Source organism: Stegodyphus dumicola, chromosome 2 (assembly GCF_044657685.1).
Source record: "Stegodyphus dumicola isolate Sdum_Otavi_A_Nest chromosome 2, ASM4465768v1".
Taxonomy (NCBI): domain Eukaryota; kingdom Metazoa; phylum Arthropoda; class Arachnida; order Araneae; family Eresidae; genus Stegodyphus; species Stegodyphus dumicola.
The window spans coordinates 79,085,827-79,110,536 of record NC_140769.1 but is presented as its reverse complement, the minus strand read 5'-3'; the positions used below and the strand labels follow the sequence as shown (position 1 = coordinate 79,110,536).

Here is a 24,710-nt window from a genome sequence, read left to right as displayed (position 1 = left end):
GAGCATGGCCTTTTTGTTATTTTGTTAGTCAAATTGTGCTTTTTGACACTGCCAACAGACTCACTGGGTGCAGATTAACCCTTTTTCGGCCTGTGTTGTTGAAGTAAATCCACTTGTCATCACAAGTGATGATCCGGTTCAGAATTTTTGGCTTGATTAGTGCAGGCCCGAGCATGTATGCCCTTATCTGATATCTTATCTGATAGTCAGCTTATGCGGTACCCAGTGATTGAACTTGTACATCAGGTTTATGCAATGCATAGTAAGACTAATGGATATAGCACTAATTTCTACTTCTTTAGCATGCTGATCTTCTTCCTCAAATTCTTGCAGGGTGTACCTTATCAACATGAGTATTCTGGCCAGAGTGCTCTGCTTCTTGAATGTCATAGTCCTTGTTTGTGAACTTTCAGTATCAAATATTCAGTAGTCATATTATACAGCCAAAAGTCTTTAATCCGGACTCATCGGGACTTCGGCGATTCTGGATTATCGGTTTTCCCGGATTATAGATCATCAATTTAAATCTGGTAAGATGGCATGCAGAAATTATAAAATTAAAAATATGAAACCGTAATTCATGAAATAAAGAGCAATTATGATCTAAAGGGTATCAAAATTTACAAAAAAAAAAAAGCTTACTATTTATTTGTTTACTTTATTAAACATTTCTTTCAACGCACATGCCTAAAGCATACATTACACATAGTCGAAATTAGACAATTCCAACCAGAAAAGTATTTGATGTATACTCATGATATTTATAATGATGAGGAATTTGATTTTAATCATATCAAAGATGGAGTACATTGAGATGAAATACTAAATTTAGTAAGGAATTATACGCCAAATGAAATAAAAACATCTGTCCTGAAGATAAGGGTAGTGCTCACAGATCAACTTCCAGTTCATTGCGCGCCACAACATCCCCCCGCCCTGCAGAACAGCGTGAATTGACAAACAGTCAGAGTTGTTAGAGAAACAAAGGATATGCCTTTATCCATTTTTTGCATCAGTTCCACTTTTTGTTTGATGGACCTCGAAACATGCTTTTCCTTTGTAGATCCAGAATCGGAAATTCTTTTTGACATAATCGAAAGTTCAGGCTTACTTTTATGAAATTGCTCTAACAGTCTGCAAAAAATAATAAGCCGAATCCAATTTGAAGATTAAGAAACAACGCAATCTGCAACATTAACTGAAATAGATAATTAGATAATTTTAGCTTGGCTTATACCATCCATTATACATTAAACGTGCATGCGTAAACATATTATGCACATGCGTAGAAAATTTGTAGCTTTGAGGTCCGGATTATGGACGCCTAGATTAAAGACTTTTGACTGTACAACATTAGTACCTATACATGAATTGGTGACAATCTCTAGCTGACGTTTTGCAACAGAACTGGCAGTAAATGATGGTTCTAATCTGGTAATGTGATAATTCCATTCCAGACACCTTAATGATAACAATATTTTTTTTACAAACTTAAGCATTATTATTTTTAATGAAGCTGAACAACCAGAAGTGGTACTAAGTATTGTGCTTTAAATTTTAACTCGATTTTTTTTTAATGATAATGATGTTCTTTTCCAAATGTCACAGCACAGTGTTCTATTGACAAAATATGATTAAACGCACCAGCATGAACTGTTTTCTGCAGATGATATTTGTGGTGGCAGGAAATTATAGTTAAAACCCGATAATTTTGCAAACTGAAACTCAGCCAGCCAATTTCATCCATTGTATTTGTCTTAAGATGTGGAAAAAGGTAAAAAAATTTGATGAAGAATGAGTGCAAATTGCACCAATAATAATGTTTGAATCAGAACACGCTTGTAAAGAATTACTTTGTCTAGAAATAAAGTATGTTGAATAGTCAGTCACGAAGGCTGCATCTGACTATAACCATGCATTCTACTTGCAGCACTGTCTGCAGTCACCGTCCATGATTAAAATATTTGTGTCTTCTCTGACATCATATGGTCATTTTTATGTATGAAGCAAAATGTCTTGTCTATTTTCAAGAAAACATTTACTTTTTACCTCCCACTAACCTATATACATAGGTAAAAGAGTCCTAAATCAGTCCAAAAATGCAATAGTGAGTTTTTAGTGAATAAACATGAATTAGGGTTTCCTAAACACATTTTACACCAATCTCTGTATATGTGTGTGATGGAAACACATAATAACTCTAGGAACTATGTAAAACTTTGAAAAATACATGTTTTCTGTATTTAATCCTTCAGTGTTTGTAGAAAGAGTTGTTTAGATTCTGAATAAAAATTGAAGAACCAGATGTGGTATTAAGTATGATATTTACTTGAAGCCTATGATAGTTTTTAATGGACAACTGCAAGTGGTACTATATTTAAAGCCCATAAATTTGTAATGAAAAATTATATTATGGTATAATCTAAAACACCTCAAATTTGATATTTAAAACTCATGCATATATGATGCATATACATTCATAATTGAGAACAAATACTAGATTCTGATTGTATATGATAAACTGGAAATAGTACTTTCCTTAGAACTATTAAAAGGTTTTTGTGGGAAGATATGAAATGTCTATTAAAAATTTAATCTAAAACAATGCTTTATATATCAAGGCTATTTCTATTGTACCTAGACATACCGTATTTACTTGAGTATTCCCCCCCCCTTTTTTTTTTTTTTGTTTACTAATTTTATCATATAGAAATCGAGAGGGTAAAATAATACAAGTAATTTAATTTCCAAAGAATGCAGTTACAGTAAGAAGATAACAAATGAAAAGTGTTCATGGAGAAACTACTATGACACTATTATTTATTCAAAAGAAGCCTATATTCCAATAACAATGCATACTAATATTAATATTACAGTATCTAATAATATAACTTTATTTTTATTTCCTTGTGCCTTGAATCTCAGCTGCTCTCATTGTTGTCTCCACCTGTTCTCTAGGCCTTGAATGAAAAATGCTGCAGGAACTGTGTGATCTGCTACAGGTTGCGAGTTGTTGCTAATCATCGGTGTCATTGCCTTTATCACAGTTCAGTCTGTGTTACCCCATGCAGTGGTTTTCGAAAACCAAATTCCATGAGCTAATCAATTAAGATGAAAACAACCACTGCATAAACAAATCATTTAAAAATTTAGGGAAGCTTATTTTCTGAATGCCTTGGAGAAGGGGAAAATTATGTGAATATTTAAAACATTTTAGAACCTTGAGCTAAAAGGCTAGGCAAGGGTCCTTAACCAGGGAGGGAGTTTTGTTGTTTCAGGAGAGAGGATGCAATCAGCCTTTTATTTAGCTCTTAATTATTAGTTTATGAATGAAAAAAAAAAAAAAACTGCTTTTGTTCAAATTTTGGTATTTATCAATATTTTTGACACTTTTTGTACTTTTAATTTAAAGCATGCTAAAAAATATTCTAAATCAAGACAGTATAAGGTTTACCGGAACGTTCTGTCCAATAATGTTATTTCAAGTTTCAACATGCATGCACATGTTCATTGAAACATATATGGCTGTCTCCTTTATCGTTGTTTTTGTGCACATATGCATTTTGTATTAATTCCAGTGAGGAAGAAATGCTACAGAAGCATGTTTGAATTTAATGAAAGGTTTGGGTGAAGATGCAGTTTTGGACAGAGTGTGCTGGAAATGATTACAAAAATCTGAAGCGGGTAATTTTGACCTAAATGATAAACCACGCTTTGGGTGGACATCTTTGATTGATCATGAAAACCATTTCAGATCATATTTGGAAGTTTTAATTGCTCTATTCCACTTGGGTACTTCATGAGTCGTCATATGCATATCTCTGTTACTCGGTACGAAAACGAATCCTTTTGGACTAGATAATGATTGGTGATCAAAAATGGGTTACCTACGGAAACATCTTTGGGAAAAGAGCATATTGTGAGTTCGGAAAATCTGCCCTTTCCTAATCTAAACCCAGCTTAAGCCTGAATAAGAGAATGTTGTGTGTACCCTGGGACTTCTAAGATCTAATACAATATGAGCTTTTGAAACCTAATGAGAAGTTCAACTTGGAGAGATATAATCAGAATATGGATGATTTTAAACAAAGCAGTGAAAGAAAAGAAGCCATCAGTAATTAAAAGAAGGACATTATACCTCATCATGGTAATGCCATAATGCTTTGGTGACATGTCAGAAAAATCACAGAACTAGCTCAGAAATTATGCCATATTCACTATACTTTCCAAATCGAGCACTATCCAATCATTCCTTGTTTCTCACCTTACAAAATTTTAAGGGATAAAAGTTCAGAACTGAAGTAGGTTTCAGCTAAGCACTATTTGAGTTCTTCAGCTCTAGTAACAAGATATTTTTCAAAAGTGATATTTACAAATTAACATCATGCTGGCAAGAGGTCATAAACAACGATTTAAATTATATTGTGTAATGAAGGTATGAAAAATTTATTATATTCTTTCACTTCCCAAACAGACAGAAATTTCTGGTAGATCTTATATATATATATATATATATATATATATATATATATGCATAATATATATAAAGTTCTAAAAAGGGGGAAGAAAATGATCCTCTATCAATGGTTATAAGGCAGGCATTTCCAAACTTTCTCATTACGTGGCACTGCAATTTTGTTATTTTTTTCACAACTCCCCAGTTGCAATATTTCTACTGCAGTGTTAATCAGGCATAGAATTATAAACAACATTTTAATGAAAAACTATCACTTTAATTTATAGGAAAACATGCAAATTAAATACAAATAAAATAAATGTTCAGTGGTAAATTAGAAAGTTAGTGCGATAGGTTAACTTTTGATCCCCAAACAATTTTCAAATTGTGAAAGAAGACTTGATATAGCTATTCTCATTTCTTGCTCCACATTGATTTTCGAACAATATTTTGCCCTTATTCCAGTAGTTGCTTAAAATCCAGCTTCACATAAATAAGATGATGCAAAGGGAATGAGGATCCTGATAGCTTTTGAACTTAAAAGTTGGATACAGTTTTGATTGAAATCTAAAATTCTAGTAAATCTGATTAAGAAATTTTGTTTTCAGAATGCAGTCGCAAAAGAGTTCAATTAAACTCTCTTCATCTTGCGAAGTAACATGTTGGGGGTATTCGAGGATGAAAAGAATTTTGGGTCAAAATAAATTTTCCTACATTATTATCTTCCGCAGAGTATTTTGCAAATGTGTCAGGGAGCTTTGAGAAGTATTCCATGAAAAGGGACAGCAATTCCTGTAAAACAAAGATTTTATTAGAAGCTGTGTATTTGTACAATGTAAGAAAGCAGTCTTGAGCACCACTCTAATTCAGTTTTCTTATCCACAACTGCAGCTTTTTCCTAAACACTTAATCTTTTCCACAGGTTTCAAGATGAACATTCATTGCCCTGTAGAGAAACAAATTCAAGACATTTAGATCCTCAAATATGTCGCACTAATATGCTGGTTTCAGCAAAATATCTAGTTTGGCAATATACTTAGTGATCGCATGACTCTCCTCTTGAGAAAGGCATGAGTTTCATGATGCAGCTGAAGTGCATGAGATAGGACATTGTCGTAACACAAAAGCTATCATGTATTACAATAGTATAGTAAGGCTGTGTGTTCAGCTTACATGTTCTAGCACAACATTTTTACGTCTATGACACGTTCTAATACCAAGTTTTACTGAGGACTAAACAATTTCGATGCAAGTGCTTCATTGTAATCCATACAGCATGCAGTATTTTGCTACAGCTAAGTGTCTGCAGTCCTTCATAACGACTGAACATTAATTGAGTGCCATTAGTACTTAAGCAGACGCATTTTTTCCAATCTAAATCATTTTTCATTATAAACTTGTCAAGTATTTCAAACAAGTCAAGTCTTCCAAAGTCATGCTTCCAAAGGTGCTCTTGCAAACAGAAGATCTTCAACAATAATATTACCATCCAGGAAGTGTACATAAGAGATTTGAAACTTTGTTATTGTCAGTAGCCTCATAAAAATTGTAGACCAAATTCATATCATTTTCTCTATCAACTGAACATTGAGATCCTGAGCTATACTCTGACTTCCTCGATTAATAGTTTTGTTGGATAAAGGTGCCTTAGAAAGGAATTTTTCTGCAACTTTTCCCGCATAATAGAAACCGTATCCAGAGCAGCCGCTAGGATAAGCTTTTCTGCGATAGTGTACAGTTTTTTGCACTTTGCTCTTCGCATACTCTAGCTGTACATTAATCGTAATTAACACTGTTTAGCAAATACCCTGCTTTGTTTTTGTAAATCTAGCAACTTCTTACTAAAAGCACCGCAAGATTTGTCAACGAAGTTAGGACAAATGGTTTCAAGATGTCGCTTTAGCGTACTCGGGAGTATAGCTTCGAGTGTAAATATTTTTTAAGCAGACAAAACACATTTGCCATCGTTGTCTTTCATTACTGTTCATTCTACTGAAGTAAAACCAAAATAACTCCTCTTGTAGTTAGGATACATTTTGCTTCTTTTCTCCTCCGCCAGTGTTCAATCCCTTATTACTCAGACTGTTGTTACTATTGGTATGCTCGTTTAATATAAATCTATTCATTGTGCAAAATATCAGTAAGTGCTCCTTGATTTATTGCAATATTTCATTGAGATCATGACTCTTTTCATAGATGTATAAAACTGCACAACTTTCCCGCACATACTTGAATTCTATACTGACTATTGTGATCAGAATAAAGAAGTGTCATCAGATGCCAATCTTGAGAAGACAAATTGCTATATTTGTCTTGCGACTGGAAGTAACAGGTGCAAAAAATGTACGAAAATAACTGAATACAAATCTGATGCAATAACATGGAATTATTTGCAAATTGAAAGAACTAAGTGACTGAATAAAATGGTGCTTTAAGAAATAAAATCGAGAACAAGAATTACTTTTTAAATCAAAGAAAATATGGTATTTATTATCAAGCTGTAAAAGAGAATGATTTTTATAACAGCATTCATTTCAAAATTTGTATTGCAGGCACTTCTGTTATTTTCTTGCACTGTTGATAATAAAACAAGGTACAAGAGCAAACAGCAAATCTGAAAACACCTATTGCTTTACTTGTCTCTGATCTTGGAATGCACGATGGCCATTTTTCCGCTGCTATTCCACAAACTATCAGGCATTGTTTATCGATACCTAGCCATCATGAGAAAATATGTGCAGATCAAAATTAATTTAAAGTTACTGATACTGTAAAAGTAATATGAAAGGAAAGTATGATATTCATTTCAAAATATTTATTTTAAACATTTAATTTTCTTTAGTCAAAAACTAGTTAATTAATAAGTATGTTATTCAACTGCCCACTAAAATCTGCATTGTAAATATGTATTGTAATAAAATACGATTCTTAATGAAAAGGAATAAGGGGGAAAACATTTGATTATGTTGATAAAAATTCAGCCAATTTTTATGCATATCCAATTATACCTAATAAAATATAATCCAAAATTTCCTATTACATACTTTTCTATTTATTGGAAAAAAAAATTAAATTTTGTCTACAAATGATTGACTAGAAGTAGTGCTATTTAAAACAAAATAGGTACAAACAAAGTCGTATGCTGGCCACATCAGATTTTTTATAAAGTGAAATTAATTTTATATCTTAATCAGTGGGGAGAAAAACGAATGGTACACATATAACGGTCTTAACATTAACTTCATAGCTTACCTATGTTTTATTTTGGCTGAATTTTACATAAAAACATGTAATCCATGAAAATATCTACTCAAATTCAGTGTTCACGTTAAAATTTTAATCTATTTCAAAGATAACCAAAATAGTAATGTTTGTTTAAATACCAATAGAGTTTAAATAGAATTTAAATAGAGTTTAAATAGAAATTTTTGAAATATTGAAATGTATGAAAGTACAATAAGTTTTAAAAGAATTTTATATGTAGAAATTTAAAAAGTTTTTTAAAGTATAAATAGGACGGAAAACTGTTTAAAAATCTGGTTCATAATTGAAATTGGAATAAAAGCTCATTTTACTTACAATATTTGATTTCCTGTTACTTATATTCTTAAATTTATCTTAAAATATTAACTATAAAATTTTATTTACAGACTTTTTTCACAGAACGTGATTCTCTTCCCTCATCCCTAACTCTAAAATTTGCTTTAAATTCTGCAAATTGTAAATGCTTCAGAATATTTAGGTTTCAATGATTTATACTTATGCTGTTCTTAATCCCCAAATAATATATTGTGTTTCCTGCATAAGCAATATAAGATTATCTTTATTGATTTTATTATTTTTGTTTCATACTGATGACAGTTTCGGGAGGGGAGGGAGAAGTGGTGTTTCCTATATAATAATGTGTATTAGTTTTAAATACGTAGCATATTCGGAAACTAAGTACCGTTTCATTCTAGCACTGTGGTAGGCGTCTCGCACATGCGCACTAGTCTTTCTTGTTCCTGCACATGAAGCGTGAGCTTGGTGGCAAGCACTTTGGATCTGACGATGACACGAAAAATGCTGTGGAGTCGTGGTTATCGAAACTGGCAGGAAGTTTCTTTGATGATGGTATACAAAAGTTGGTCACCCGCTATGACAAGTGTTTGATCATTGGCAGAAACTATGTTGAAAAATAGTTTAAGACATGTATTTTGATGTAAAAATAAAATTGGATTCGAAAAAATTGTTTTACTATTTTTTTTTTTTTTTTCCAAAACGGTACTTAGTTTCCGAATACGCCTTGTATATATAAACTTAAAATAAAATATTAATGTAACATTATTGTAATCTTTAAAAAAATTAATCTTATAGATGCAATGGAAATTACCAAACTGTTTTCCATAATAAAGTGTCATGTCTGCACTCCTCTGCTTTATAATATACATATTTTTTTTAACTTAAAAATATAATTTATGTCAACTGTAAGTAGAATATTTTGCACTTTTGAGCACATATGTTTATGGAATGAATAAATTATTAATCATTTACCTAATCAATGAAATAAATTACTTTGCAGGAAGCTCTAGCATTTTCTAAAGAACAGGAATTTGGTGTAAGTATAAATATTCATACTTTTCTTGGACTTCAGCAAATGACTCATATTGCATAATTTTAGGCTGAAATCAGCATTTAAATAAAAATACTAATAATAAAAGTTAATTTTGTGTAAGAGGTGGTTAATGATTTTTTGATATTTCAGCATGATGTTTTTCAGAGAGTGGGATGAAATCTACTTGTACGTCTTTAAAGTAATTCATGAAATTACATCAAAATTTTTAACATACAAACTACATGAATATTTAACATTAACTACATGAAACAAATAAGGAAAATAGAAGGAATGGTAGCAAAATAATAGGTGTGCTAAATCTACCCTAATAAAAGGCAAAATGATTTGAAAATCTTTACATACTTCTTTTTTATTCAATTGCTGGTCTCTGTAAATATTTTCAGTAGATTAGAAATCTTATGAAAATATGCATAAAACACTATCTGCTTTTATAGCCACTAACTATAAGGAACCGTTTAGTATTTGTAATTTTTTTCCTAATTTAAAAAAGGGAATTTTAGAAATTTGGTTTTATGCAATTTAGAAATGGACAGAAAATTAATGACTGAATTTATGCACAGGTCAAAGTTCTAACCTTAGAACACTTGAAATTTATTTAAGTCCTTCTTTCACCACTGAATTCCTGATCTTAGGATTCAGTAAAAAGCCCAACTACTTGGCATTCAATTAACTAGAATCTTTTAGAACTCAAAATTTTAGAAATCTTGAAAACTCTTTTAGAAATCTTTTAGAACATCCCCTTCCGCTCAAAAATTAATTAAGCAAATGACAGACTTGTAAAGCATGTTTAGGGATATGGTTACCCAATAGTGCTTTAGTGATTATTGGAGAAGTGAAGCAACAGACAGTGATTTAGTGTTTATAATAGATAAGTGTGACATCAAACACTATCAGGATCTTCATCTCGCTTTTATGTAAACCCGATTTATTCTCAGGAAGCTGATGTAATGAATTTAAAGAATGGAATAAATATAAAGGAGGACATAAGTTAACTGCTACATATCTTTTTTTTTTTCCTTCCATTTTAAGAAAATGATTAATATTTTGAGAACCGTTTATGACTGAATAGGCATGCAATAAAGTATTTTTAAAGTTGCATGATGTTTTTATGTGCTATATCCATGTATCTGTTGATTATTTTACTAAATAAAAAATTATCTATTCTTTTAAAATTTTGTCACATTAATCAGCGCAAGTTTACGATTTCTTCACTAAATTTCATGGTTGATGAGATTTTGCAATCAGATAATCTGTTTTACTTTCATATCTTTCAACCTATCAAAAATGTTAGCTGTTGTGTTTGAAATACATCCCTTTATAGTATTGTTACATAATTTTAAATGTGGGCATTTGATATTAAAGTTGCTGATAAATAAGATAATTGTTTTTGTAATTTTAAAGTGAAAATTTCTTCCGTTCATTTTGCTTTTCTACTTTGAAGGGCAATAAGTTTAACTGTCTTGAATTTTGATGTATCCAACATTCAGCATCTTTTGAGCTTTTCAGGTAGTCAGCGAGCTAAAATTCTTAGTCTGAATTTTGGTCCCAGAAAAATATATATTTAGTATTCACTTAGTATACACAAAGATAAAATTTGAGTATTCGATATTCTTTCAGAAAATACACTGCTCGGTAGATTTTGAAAATATATATTCCCAAGCTTTTTTATTATTCTCTCAAAATCATCATGTAACAAAAGAATTTTTTTCCTTATGTGTGGATTATTTCAGTAAAAGAAAATTTTCAAGGTAATAAAGATCTTTTTTTAATATATTTTTATACTAATTTTTTTCTGAAATAGAATGACATTTTAAACTTGCTTGAATGAAATTGTGCCTGCACTGAATGCCACCATTTTTGTATATATTATATTACTAGCAATGTATGAAAGACAGCCATTTTATACAATATCTATGTATTTTATAGAATGCTGGAAACTGGTCAGCAGTGTATCAAATGATTAACACTTTAACCTAAGCATTCTACAGAATGCCAAGTGACAAATCAGCAAAGTATCAAATACATCTCTGATTTGTTTAGAACATTCATATATTTAATGCACTCGTACATAATTCATTCATTATTTTCTAAAAAAAAGGCATATATTTTGTAAAACTTTCATTTATCTTTACATATTTCGAGTAGATGTGTTTTAATGGCGTTCTTTTATTATTTCTTCAAAATAACACTCATATTTTTTCGAAATGCGTGTCTTTTAACCATCTTGGCGATGCAAGTTTTTAGGATCTGTCAAGAAAATCTGTATTTAAACAGCAGTCATTAGGTAAATTTATATACTTATTTTAGTCTGTATATTCATAAACTTAAATTCATGGAGACGATATTTGCATTATTAAAGGAAGTACGTAAGCCAAATATCTTAAATTATAAGCTAGTATAGAACTAAGTCACAAAAAAAATCTCATGACAGGGTAAAGCTGGTCATGCTGCTCAGAGCCTTACCATGGCTTTTTTTTAATACTTTGCCTAAAAAGCATTTGTCTAGGTGTTAAATATACGTTTATGATTGTGAATCTTCAGAATGCTAGTAGATGGCATTAGTGTTTATTTGCAAAAAGAAGCTGTGATGTCATACTTGTGTGTATGTAGTAGTTCATTTTTGATGTTCATGAATGAGCGTTGTGTAGAACAACATTGTATGTTTAACTACGAAACTGTTAACCAAAGTTGAAACAAATTTAGCAAATAATTTTCCGCTAAACAAAAATATTGAAATAATTTAGTATTTATATGAACAGTTAATTGAGAAAATCAATTAACTGAAAAGCCTAGATTCAGAAATTGAAACGAAATTAACTTCAGAGGACATTGAAAATGAAGTTACACTAAGTCAAGAATACTGGGATAAATCTGTTATATGGAGAGGATGAATGTAATGATTTATGAAGAAAAAAAAATTAGAATGTTCTTGAACGCAAATAATCAGAACGAAACAGCGAATGTTACACTTAAAGATGAAATGAAAGCAGTAAAGTTGGCACATCTGCAAATTGGAACTTATTATAGAGATTCATGTAAATGGTTTGATTTTTGGAACCAGTTCAAAAATACAATTGACAATAATAGTGGACTGAGAAAAACTGAAAAATGTGTGAAACTAAAATCCTTACATAGCGGTAATGCTTTAGCTGCCCTTTCTGGTTTCACTTTAAGTGAACAGAATTATGATTCTGCAATATAAATTTTAGAAAACAAGTTGTTGTCATCGCTTCACATATGAATAAGTTATCTTTTGAATCAATGGTGACTATTTCAAATATTAAAGCATTGCGTATACTGTATGATGAATGCGAAGTCAACATTCAAAGTTTAGAATCATTTAATGTCACTTCTGGAAGTTAAGGAAATATTCTCTGTCTAATCATTTTGCAAAAATTCCCAGAGGACTTAAATTCAGAATTTAATCTAAGTCAAAAATGTAAGCAAGATTTGATATAAAGGAACTTATATAATTCTTAAAAAAGGAAGTTAATTTCCAAGAAGCTGTAAGTTTAATGAACTATGTGAAAACCAATCCGAAATCTTGCATTCGTCAACATGAACAATGCACAAAAGCTTATCCAAATTATAAACCAAAAGTTCTGGCTACTTCAGCTTTGTCATAGATTGGATACAAAATGAAATACAAATGTACTGAAGTGTACTCTGAAGAGAAATGCAACATTTTAAAACGTATTAGAAGGTGTTTTCTGTGTTTTGGGTATAAACATTTAGCAATCAAGTGCAAGAACAAACAAGCTTCCTGCAAAAATTGCCACGATAAACATCATAAAAGTGTTTGTGTAAATCCCACATCAGCTATCTCCAGTGTAAAAAAAAAAAAAAAAAAATAAGGAAACCGAATCATCATCTGCTTAAACTGGAAATTCAAATTCTTCAAAAAACTCAAAATTCTTCTGCTTAAACTGGATGCAATATTATGCTTCAAACAATGAATGCTGTGACTGAAGATGGAAATAACAATTGTATTGTGAGACATCTTCTTGATGGCGGGAGCCAAATCTCTGCGATTCAGGAAGATGTATCACAAAAATTAAACTTACCAGTAAAAGGAGAAACTCTTTTAAATTTGCATATTTTTGGTGAAAAGAACGGGAAATACTGGCATCGAAAGAAAGTGACCCTGAAAAAATATATAAGTCTTGAACCCTTTCCAAACATGGGAGAAAGGTTTTCTTTTGTTAGAATTAAGATCAGTCATGTTTTCAAAAATTCAAAAAAATTCTCCCATGTTTAAAATTAATGATGTTATACGAGAAGATAATGTGAAATGCTATTCACTGGAAGTTAGCTAGTATTAAAGAACTATTTCATGGAAGAGATCGTAGAATTAGATCTTATGAGATTCAGTTGGATAAGGGTGTTATTAGAAGACCAACTGAAAGACTTTATAATCTTGAAGTTCAGTAGAATTGATGCATCCGTTTGCAGGTGTATGGGAAGGAGTGTTAAATATAAGTTTATGTATCCTCAGAAATGCCAATAGATGGCAGGAGTGTTTATTTGTAAAATGAAGATGTGATGTCATAATTGTGTGTATATAGTACAGTACAAAGTCTGAAATCTGAACATCCAATATCTGGAATGATCTAAAATCCGGACCTCAAAATCACTAACAACATTTTCCCCGTAGGCTATAAAACGTCTAGAGAGTCCCAATTCTTAATTTTATTTCCACACTAAATAAAATACCTTGCTATTGAAGAAACAATCATTTTAGCATAAATTTGTACAATAAGTAATTTGCCTTCATTGCTGCCTATCTGCTTTGGTCCACATCTCAAACTGAAAGTCCACATAGATACATTGTTAATCTGATGCCAACCTGGTGAATCATTATTTATTACAATTTCCTTTCATCACCGCATGTTTATCAACACATGACAACTTGAGTAATGACTCGAGTAGCGAAGCCTAAATAATTTTTTTTACAATTAAGACACAATAACATCCCAAATAAATACTAATTCAGAAGTCAAACAACAAAAATCAGCGTTAATTTTTTTTTTTATGTTAGTAATTGAATAATAAAGGAGTATGGTAACCTTTTATGTTGACATTATGCTTGGCGATGATTACAGGTTTAAGTTAAATGTGCTAGAAAATGTTGAAGAGGAAAAATTTAACAAAAATTTCTTTCCATATGCTAAAAATAGATTTTGTTGATGATACTCATAGACTCAAATACAGTCAAAAGTCTTTAATCCGGACTCGTCGGGACTTCGGCGATTCCGGATTATAGATCATTAGTTTAAATCTGGTAAGATGGCATGCAGAAATTATAAAATTAAAAATATGAAACCGTAATTTATAAAATAATGAGCAATTATGATCTAAAGGGTATCAAAATTTACAAAAAAAGAAGCTTATTATTTATTTGTTTACTTTATTAAACATTTCTTTCAGCGCACGCATGCGTAAAGCATACCTTACGCATAGCCGAAATTAGAAAATTGAAACCAGAAAACTATTTGATTTGTATTCGTGATATTTATAATGAAGAGGAATTTAATTTAAATCCTATCAAAGACGGAGTACATTGAGATTAAATACTACATTTAGTAAGGAATTATAAGCCGAATAAAATAAAAACATCTGCCCTAAAGATAACGATAGTGCTGACAAATCAACTTCCAGTTCATTGCGCGCCGCAACGTCCCCCCGCGCAGAGCAGCGTGAAATTGATAAACAGATTTCGGAACCGTTAGATAAACAAAGGATATGCCTTTATCCATTTTTTATAGCAATTCGTTTTTTGTTTGATGGACATCGAAGCATACTTTCGTTTTCTAGATCCTTTGGGAGCTCCAGCATCGGAAATTCTATTTGACATAATCGAAAGTTCAAGCTTATTTTTATAAAATTGCTCTTACTGTCTGCAAAAAATAATAAGCCGGATCCAATTCGAAGATTAAGGAACGACGCAATCATCAACATTAACTGAAATAGATCATTTTAGCTTATACCGTCCGTTTTACATTAAACGCGCACACGAAAACGTATTCTGCGCTTGCGCAGACACATATGCGCAGTCGTAAATGTCTTGCGCGCACGCGTAAAACGCCTATGTGCATGCGTCAACGCGGCGCATGTGCAGAAAGATTTTAGCTTTGAGATCCGGATTATAGATCATTCCGGATTATGGGTGTCCGAATTAACGACTTTTGACTGTATTACATTTAGGGCTATTTGAATTAAAAATAACTGATTTGTTATTCACATAAACCCAGAACCAGCACCAGGGCTCGTATGATCACACTGAGTCAAGAATTTAGGACCCACAGGAGACTGCCTCAGGCAGTAAGATATCTAGCGCCAGCCCTCAATAAGGCTTAAGTATATGTGGGAATTAATTTATTCAGAAGTCTGATAAGCCTTAAACATGTGCAAGAAATAGACATAAGTATAATAAATAACTAGTATAATTCAGGCTTAATTGTCTCAGTGTGCGATAGAATTTAACGGAACAACTTGTCATTAGTCGCCAAGATCATGATGTAGAGCCAAATATGTATAGTGAATGATAGACACGAATTTTAAAGGTTTTCAGATATCGCAAAGCAAAGGTGAAATTTTCCAATTAACAGATTTTGTATATGTGCAGAATATCCACATATACAAATATGTGGTATTTAAGAAATGTGGAGAAGCAGTAATAAATTAATATGTGGTATGTAAGAAATGTGGAGAAGCGGCAATAAATGAAGATAATATAAAAGAAGTTTTTCGTTGTGATGACAGCGGTAATAAATGAAGATAATATAAAAAAAGTTTTTCATTGTGATGACAATGCTCCTCAGTCACAGTCAGTTAATGAATGGCGAAAGATCCAGAAAATACCGCTACCAATAGTGACAGAGAAGTTGCTGAAAATGAAAAAATTTCGATTCACAAGTTAGTCAGAATTCTCGTCACAGCAGTTACAGGACTTCAACAGTGTAACTGAACAAGAGATTATGTTTGTCTACAGATTAAAGAGAAAGTAATAGCACAAAAAACGAAGCAACTTAAACAACTTACATTGAAAGAAATGTTTAATAAGGTAAACAAATAAGCTTCTTCTCCTTTTTTGGGTGTGTGTGTGTGTGTGTAAATTTTGATACTCTTTATTTAGATCATAAATACTTCATAAATCACGATTTCATATTTTTAATTTTATAATTTCTACATGCCATCTTACTAGATTTAAACTGATGATCTAGTATCCAGAATCACCGAAGCCCCGACGAATCCGGATTTCGGACTTTGTACTGTAGTTCATCTTTAGTCTTCAGGAAGAAATGTTGGGTAGAATAGCGCTCTTTGTTTACTGCTTTAAATTCAATCCAGTCTGATTTATTATAGATGTATACACTTTTTTTTACTAAGTATTATATACAACACCTAGGGAATAATAATACTCATATTTCATAGTTTTCCTAAAAATGCCAGGAATTCTATAAAATGCTTATATTCTATAGTGTTGGTGTTTCATACATTGCTGGTAATATAAATATACATTTCAAAAGTTAAAATTACACATCTTACAGATTTTTATCTCATGCCTTTAAAATATGTGTAAAAATGTCAACTTAAACATAAAGGGGGAGAAAGTTTTTATTCCACATCTTATCCACATCTTATACCTAGAAAGTTACTCCATGTGAAGAAAGAAACAGACATATGGCATCATATTTAGAACTTTAAAATGGAGTTGTATCTGAACTGTGAGTTGTATGCTGAAAATTTTTATTATGTCTAAATGAACTAAAATTTAGAAAATGTAGCAGCTTATTTGCACTATGTAATTGGTAACAACAAATCTTTAAGTATTGAGTAATTTTAACCTTATGCATTTAATATTCAGACTGAAAACATAGAAGAAATAGCCTTACAGATTCAGAGCTTGCCAAAAGAAAATGAAAAAAGATCTCGAATTGTAATCATTACTCAGGAAGAGAATCCAATTATTTGTGCTACAGGTACAGTATAATATTTGGCATTTTTTATGTAGTTTTGTTTTCAGAAGAAATATTACTTATTGCAAAATTCTGCAGTGTATAGCTGTTCTGTTTTCTGTATAACATAATTTTTCATTCACTTGCAAAAAGTATTAAGATTTTTGGTATATTAAAATAATGAAAATATTGCAGTCTTATTTCGTGTAGTTGTTGTGATTTATCCTCCTCTGTATATAATGTATAAAACTAAAATATAAATTTTCTATGAATTAATGATATTCATACGAGTACTAACTATTCACTGCCATCTGTAACCTGTTCCTCTCCTTTAAGGAATTGTATTTAAAATTACCATGAACCAGAACTTTTGAAATTTATTTACATGCATGTAGGTGACGTAATTGCCAATAATTATTACGATGAAATTGAAAAACAAGATATCTATCCTTCAAATGCCTCAATAAAACTCACATAGATGAAACGAAAGCAGATTATCTTAACCTAGAAATTGACAATCACAACATTATTACTTTATTTGATATAAGAAGACTTTTCAATTTCAGAATAAACCTAATTAATTGGGATTCCAATATCTGCAGAAAAATTATTTGCTATCATTAATGAATAAAAAGTATTTGCAATAGCAGTAATGATTTTACAAAAGACCTTAGCTTATTAATTAAAATGCTAAATAGTATTAAAATTCCACATACTTTCATTTAAAAACAGCTAGCTAAACTATAATTGTTAATCTAAAAATTATTTCCGCCACCTAACTGCAGTTTGTCAGCCATTATAGCAGTAGAATCTGGATGTTCTTAACACAGTTGAATTATGCATTCTTGTCAAAACGTTTACATTAGTTTTAATTTAAATTGTCTAATAATTCTCTTTTATTAACAAAATGGGTCTATTTCAGCTTCTTAGAAATTCCTCTTGAGTGAGTTATATTTTCTTTTTCATTTTCTTCCTTTGTTCTCTTTTAGGTTACCTATAAATTTGTAATGTTTTTGCTAAATTCCTCATTTGCATTCTGTATGATTGCTCACAACTTTGCTTACAGTGTACTAGACACTGCCCTCTCCGCATCACATTTTTAATACCACACACTTCTTTTCATCACAGTTGTTTTTTAACTTCTTCAAAGTTTATAGCAGTTTCTTCAAAAATATTTTTACACCAAGTTCTACAACTTTTCCAATCGCCAAATTAAAAAAAAAAAAAAAAGTTAACCAGTCAAAGGACTAAAAAGTCCTAAGCACTACAACTTTTACCATTCATTTTCCTGAAGTGTACTAAATGTTTTTTCCTTTTACAAATATTCATTTTTATTGCACCATATTTTATGTTACATTAGAAGTTTTTTTTACTTATTTTTATTATTATTGATCAGTTTAAAATTCACAGTTAATCTAATTTCATTACTTAGCACATATTGGGCTTAACAATAGTCTTTTGCTACTGAGCACACTGAATTATTTTTTCATTTCTAAACTTTCATTGAGCTAATTACATATTTTAAAAACTAACAATTTTTAATTATTTGTTATTTTTATTTTATGTTTTTGGATCAAATTTTCATTTGTTATTAATTTTTCATATGTTGACTTGTTTCTGTTTGCATTTTTATTAGATTTTTCAGCTTTTTTACTTATGATTTCAATTCAAAAGACAGTATTTACATTTTTAAAAGATTTTTCTAAATTCTTTTTCATATATGTGTGACAATGATAGATTTTTTACGATGAAAGGTTTTTCTTAGCAGATTTTTTTAAACTAGGAGATTGAAATTACTATTTAAAATACTAATTAAAATTCTATTAAAAATTTTTTCATTCATGGCTTTAAACTGAATTTGAATTCCTTGGATATGGTATATGGAAAGTTTTCTTATAATAATTATATATATATACACATACGCACAGGCTATACAGTAAAGCCTCGATGCTTCAAAAATAACTTTTCAAACACAGAATGCCTGAGTCAGTAAGTTGGATCTATCTATGGTGACTATGCTGTATAACAGAGTGACTACAAGGATCCAACAAGTGTGTTTTGGAAGCTCACGTATTGCAAAAACTATGCAAGAGACAGGGAAGCAAATATCAAACATGTAAACCAATCTCATAAGAATGATACAGTACATGATGAGAAATTTGTAGTATACCTTAATCATCTGGAGTAGGTACTGCTTAATGCTATCATTTGGATGCTGTCAAATTACTAAAGTCAGATGTGTAAATGAAAACTTAGAAATGACATTGCTTATTGATCTAGAAGTCAATTATGTTATTAAAATATTATAAATTAAATATTGTAAACTGAAATAAAGTCATTAAATACAGTTGAAATACCATACAGAAATTGCTAAATAACAGAGACATGTTGCCAGGTAAGGAATTAAGTTGCTAAATAGCTTGGTTTTAATATAAGGCAATCAATCACGTACAAAAGAATCAAGACCCACTAGTTTGAAAAAGCTTGTGTAAAAAGCTTGTTTTTAATAGTATATTTTACGAATATTCTATCTAGAAAATGCTCATTATTTTGTTCTGTTTAGTGATTTTTACTGGAGGGCCGGTGTCTCAGCGGCTAGCGTCGGCACAGCAGCACCACAGGTCTGGGATTCGATCCCCGGGCTGGGCAAAGTTGGCTCCTTTTCATCCCTGGAGTGGGTCAATAAAATAAGTACCAAGTTCGCTTGGGGACTAAACACCGGGGGGTCCTGCAACATGCTGACCACTTGTACAGGCTAAGATGCACAAGCACTCCGGAGCCCACGGTGTAGAAAGGAGATATCAGGGCATTGCTGGCCATGGCTTTGTAAGAGCTGTTTGTGCCACTAAGTTTAGTTTGAGTGATTTTTGATATGGGTGTAGAAAAAGGCATAATGATCCGAGTTTAAGGAATAAAACTGAATTGTTAAATCTTTGAGATCAACTCTAAAAAATCAAGAAAGATCACAGATTTGAAAAAGCATTTAAAATTTGGTTAATAAATGTTCAGGAATGACATGTGGCAATGAACAGTCCATTAATGCAGCAAAAAGCTGAAAATTTGAAAGCCATAAAAATTGGAAAACATAATTTTTTAGCAATAGTAGGCTGGTTTAGCCGATGAAAAAAGTATTTACAAATACATTTGAAGAAAATGTTTTACCTGCTGTCTATGAAGTTCTGTCCTGAAAACATTTATAATGCTACTGAAACAGGTCTCTACCATCATGCATTTTCTCAACATAAATATTTATTTAAAATTGAAAGATCAAAAATTCAAAAATATATCAAAAGGTCTTGTAACCATTTTATGCTTCATCAGTATGTGTGGTAAAAACGGAAAGTTCATAATTAGGAGGCAAAAAACCCTCAATGCTTTAAAGGACTAAGAGTGTACCAGTGGACTATAACTCAAAGGCATGGATGACATCAGTAATTTTTAATAGCCTGCATAGATAATCACAATAATTTATTCTTGTTTTCAATTCATATACTAAATGCAAATGATAGGCATTTTTTATTTAATTATATGAGCATTGAAGATTTTCCGACTCCTAATTTATTTCTTAATTTGCTGCATAGCAGATCATATTCTGAAAACAGTTTTTCAATATCAACACATGTTGCCATAGTTTATGATTAGAATTCATTAGCTAAATATTATATTTTCAGACTTTTCTTCTTTCAGAAGATAAAAATATATATAGTTTTATAAAAAAAAAAAAAGTCTTCATTTTTTGTTTCAAAAATTAAATTTAATTCCTCTTAGAAATTATTTCTCCTTTCATGAGCTTTTCATGGCTGAATTAAAAAAATTACACCTAAGGAATAATTCCATTTACATAGCTTTGTTATATTAAGTTTAAAAAAAACATTTTCCATTATGGTGAATATCTGTCCTTTTGTTTTGATGTGAAACATGATCTTAGAATTAAAAAAAAAATTTTTCTAGTTGAGACATAGTAAATAATTTCTTAATTTTCTATTCTTAAATGTATTCAGAAGTCATTTCTGAAACTGTTTCTTTATATAATGTCGGAAAAACCTAAGTGAATTCATGAATCTCTTACAGATGGAAAAATCACAAAATACCCTGTAACATATGTTAAAGCAGAAGAAATAGTTGATACCAATGGAGCAGGTGATGCTTTTGTGGGAGGTATGTTGGCTAATTTTTGTTTCAGTAAAAATGAATGTTTCATGTACAGCTCTAAAATAATAACATAAGAGTGGCAATAAACAGAAACCCATTACAATATATGTTGTATTAATCACTAAATACCTTAACAGATTATGAACATTTTCCATGAGAATAAATAATGACATGAGAATAAATATACCATGAGAATAAATGACAACAAACTATTCTGATTCCTCTATTTATTAAAGTTTTCTTGCGTACAGAAGAGTTCTAATAAATGGATACACAAAAAATACACTAGCTTGTATATAAATCACTATAAATTTATTTCTTACTAAAACTTGACACTTGATGGCATTTTAATTTTAAAATTTGCATGCTTGGAGAAAAATTACTAGAAACTGTTTTCATAATGGACTGTAGATGCTCCTCATTCAACCTGGCATTTCTTATACTTTCATTCATCTTTACCCTCAGTTACTTCAAATTCATCGCTAACACCGTGTACCTAAATGGTAAGTTGTGGTCTATATGTGATGTCTCATCAACTGCTGAAATGTCTATACTTTTCTCTTCTTGATTGATATCTATCATTAGCGATTTTTTTTTTTTTTTTTTTAAATATTTTCTACTTCTGTACTGGCTGACAAATTCACATTTTTGGATAATTGCTAGCCAGCATAAAGAAATTCAACAGACTTAATTTGCACTCAATCAATAGTTTTTATTGTTTTTTAACACTGATGAGTCCATGAGAAAAACTTACATGAACTGTAGCTTCACTGGATCTGCTTCAGGAAAGAAAGAAATTGTTGTAAGCCAGATTTTAGGAACTGTAACTTTTCCCCCTCAATTTACATATTATGATACATTTTGTAATGGCTACATAAATTGTATTATTTCAAACTGGTACTTCTTTATTAAATATATCATAAAACTTTATAGTGCACACCACCACAAAAATATATAATTTTTAATTTATCTTGAAAAAAAAAAACATGTTCTTCATTCTCTTTTGTTTAAGACATGGCTTTTAGTTAATCCTCTTAATTTTAAAATCACTATCATAATTTTAGTTACAACTTTAATTCAATAGAGTAATTTCATGTGAAAGCAACACTAATTATGTATAACATTTGTTATGCATAATTCTAATTTATAGTTATTCATATAATGTAGATCTAAAAATAGCACAAATAAACAGGTAAACCACATATTAGTTTGTTTCTGCCTATTTAACAATATGAACTACATAGCTGTATATCCAACTAACAAACTAGTGACTGACACAAGGAAAAGCTAGCAAACTAAATTCACTGATTGATTCCAATCTTAATTTTTTCTTACCCCCTCAGTTGAAAAAAAATGAAATGTGGCATAAAATGTATGAAATCTTGCTTAATCTTTCCTTTTTTCAGTTCCAAATTTATATTCACGCTCACTAAATAAACAATTACCAACATTTTATTAAATGACATTAAAACTGAGAACATATATTTTCTAACTTTGAATAAATAACATAAGGAAGGCTTTATGAACATTTAGAAATTCTAACATACACCGAAGAGCCATTACATTATGACCACCTTGTTAATAACATGTAGGACCAACTTTAGCCCTCAAAACTGCCAGCACCTGGCATGGCATTGACTCCACAAGGTGCTGATACTTAGTCTGAGGTATCTGGTAACAAGTGCTCACCAACTGGTCCAGCAGTTCCCGCACATTGCGAGGGGGTAATGTGACAGCACAACTTTGGTTTTCCAGGTGGGACCACAAATGCTCTATTGGATAAATGCCAGGTGAATTTGGAGGCCAAGACATGTTCCTTGAATCATTCCCTGACGATTCGACCTTTATGACATGATGCTTTATCCTGTTGGTAAACACCATCCCTCACTGGAAATACTGCTGTCATGAATGGGAGAGCCTGGTCTGCAATGATGATCATGTAGCGCACAGATGTCAGGAATTGTTCTATAGGGATTATGGGTCCTTATGTGCTCTATGAAAACATTGCCCACACCATAATACCCCCCCCACCAGCAGTTGTCTCCATCCAACTGTGCCAGTTTCATTTGGAAATGGGCATATTAGCACCCGCCTGTCGATGTGATGGACCAGAAAATGTGATTTGTCAAACCATGCAACTTTCTTTCTTCTCTGTGTCCAATTCCAATGTTTCTTGGCCCACTGCTGAGGCAGCTCGCAATGACATGCCATTAGTGCAGGGACATGCTTTGGCCTCTGGCTGCAGACGCTATGTTGAGAAACACTGCCTGGGTGACCACTGTCCCAGCTCTTCGGTCATGGCAAACAATGCGTAGCAATTTCCACACTCCTCTGGAATCAATACATCATCGACGACACACTGCTGGCCAACGACTTGACATTTCACCATCCATACACTACTTTCAATATGTGCACAGCCCAATAAATGCACCATTTCTGATATTGATGTTCCCAGCCGCCAAGCCATAATGTTTTTGTTCCTGGGTGAGCCCATTGCTATAGATGGAGAGTGGTCATAATATAATGTCTCTATATGAACCCCTATATTTAAGCTCACAGATAAATTCCAAAACTAACTATTTATATGAGTATATCAATCTAAATTATGTTCCATTTATTGCATTAATGATACCTGTTACATAATTACATGCTTTAACTATTTAAATTATTTTTTTCGGTCAAAGGTTTTGCTACAAAATTCCAAATTTCTGAAACTTGGTATAAGAAAGAGGTATTTTTTTATTTTAATGCCAAAATGCCCTTTGCACTTTTAAAAGTACATAAATCTAGGTTTAAAATGCCCTTTGCACTTTAAACCTAGATTTATGTACTTATACTATATTGCTTAAATTTCTTAGATGTAAATCCAGATGTGTGTACATATATCTCCTTAAAGATTTATAAAAAAATATTCTAGGCCATATACTATATTGACAGTATTTCTCCCTATATAGAACTCATATTTTTTAATATATTATCTTGAAGCATAATAACTATTTAATTGCTATAGTAATTTAAATGAATTTTATACTCTTTCAAGGTAGAACCGTCTTGTAAAACTTTCATATTTGTGGCATACATAAATGCACTCTTATTTTTGAAAGCCATATAAAAAATAGCGTACATTTGCTTTTAGAGGAAAGTATTGTGATCTTCATAATAAAAAATACCGCTATTATGCCAGAAAAAGGGGGGAAAGATAACGTACTTGTTTTGGTATACTGAAAACTACACTAGACAGTTCTAATAGGTAATTTTCTGACATAAGAACAGTATATATGACACATTGAGAAATTATTTTTTATAGAAAACAGTGACTTGTATAAATATGCACACAAATTGTTTTTAATACACTACATACAACATGTATTATTGTATGTATACATGCATACATACATGTAAATAATAAATATGTAAATAAAAATACATATATGTTTGTTCATGTTTTAGAAACAGGATGACCAGTAAAATGTCACTGCCTACAAAATGTCCTGTGACCCTTGTCAGAAAAATGTATAAAAAGAAATTA

At 31.1% G+C, this 24,710-nt stretch overlaps 1 protein-coding gene across 2 annotated transcripts in view; it reads left to right on the top strand.

Moving 5' to 3' along the window:
* The window catches only part of Adk2 (Adenosine kinase 2), a 212,525-nt gene that overhangs the window by 167,206 nt on the left and 20,609 nt on the right, over nucleotides 1–24,710 (top strand). For both annotated transcript variants that reach the window (XM_085810799.1, XM_085810800.1), the window contains exons 8-10: nucleotides 9,018–9,053; nucleotides 16,939–17,053; nucleotides 21,101–21,187. In XM_085810799.1, the coding sequence (XP_085666925.1) occupies nucleotides 9,018–9,053; nucleotides 16,939–17,053; nucleotides 21,101–21,187 (238 nt within the window). The remainder of the gene's footprint in view (nucleotides 1–9,017; nucleotides 9,054–16,938; nucleotides 17,054–21,100; nucleotides 21,188–24,710) is intronic.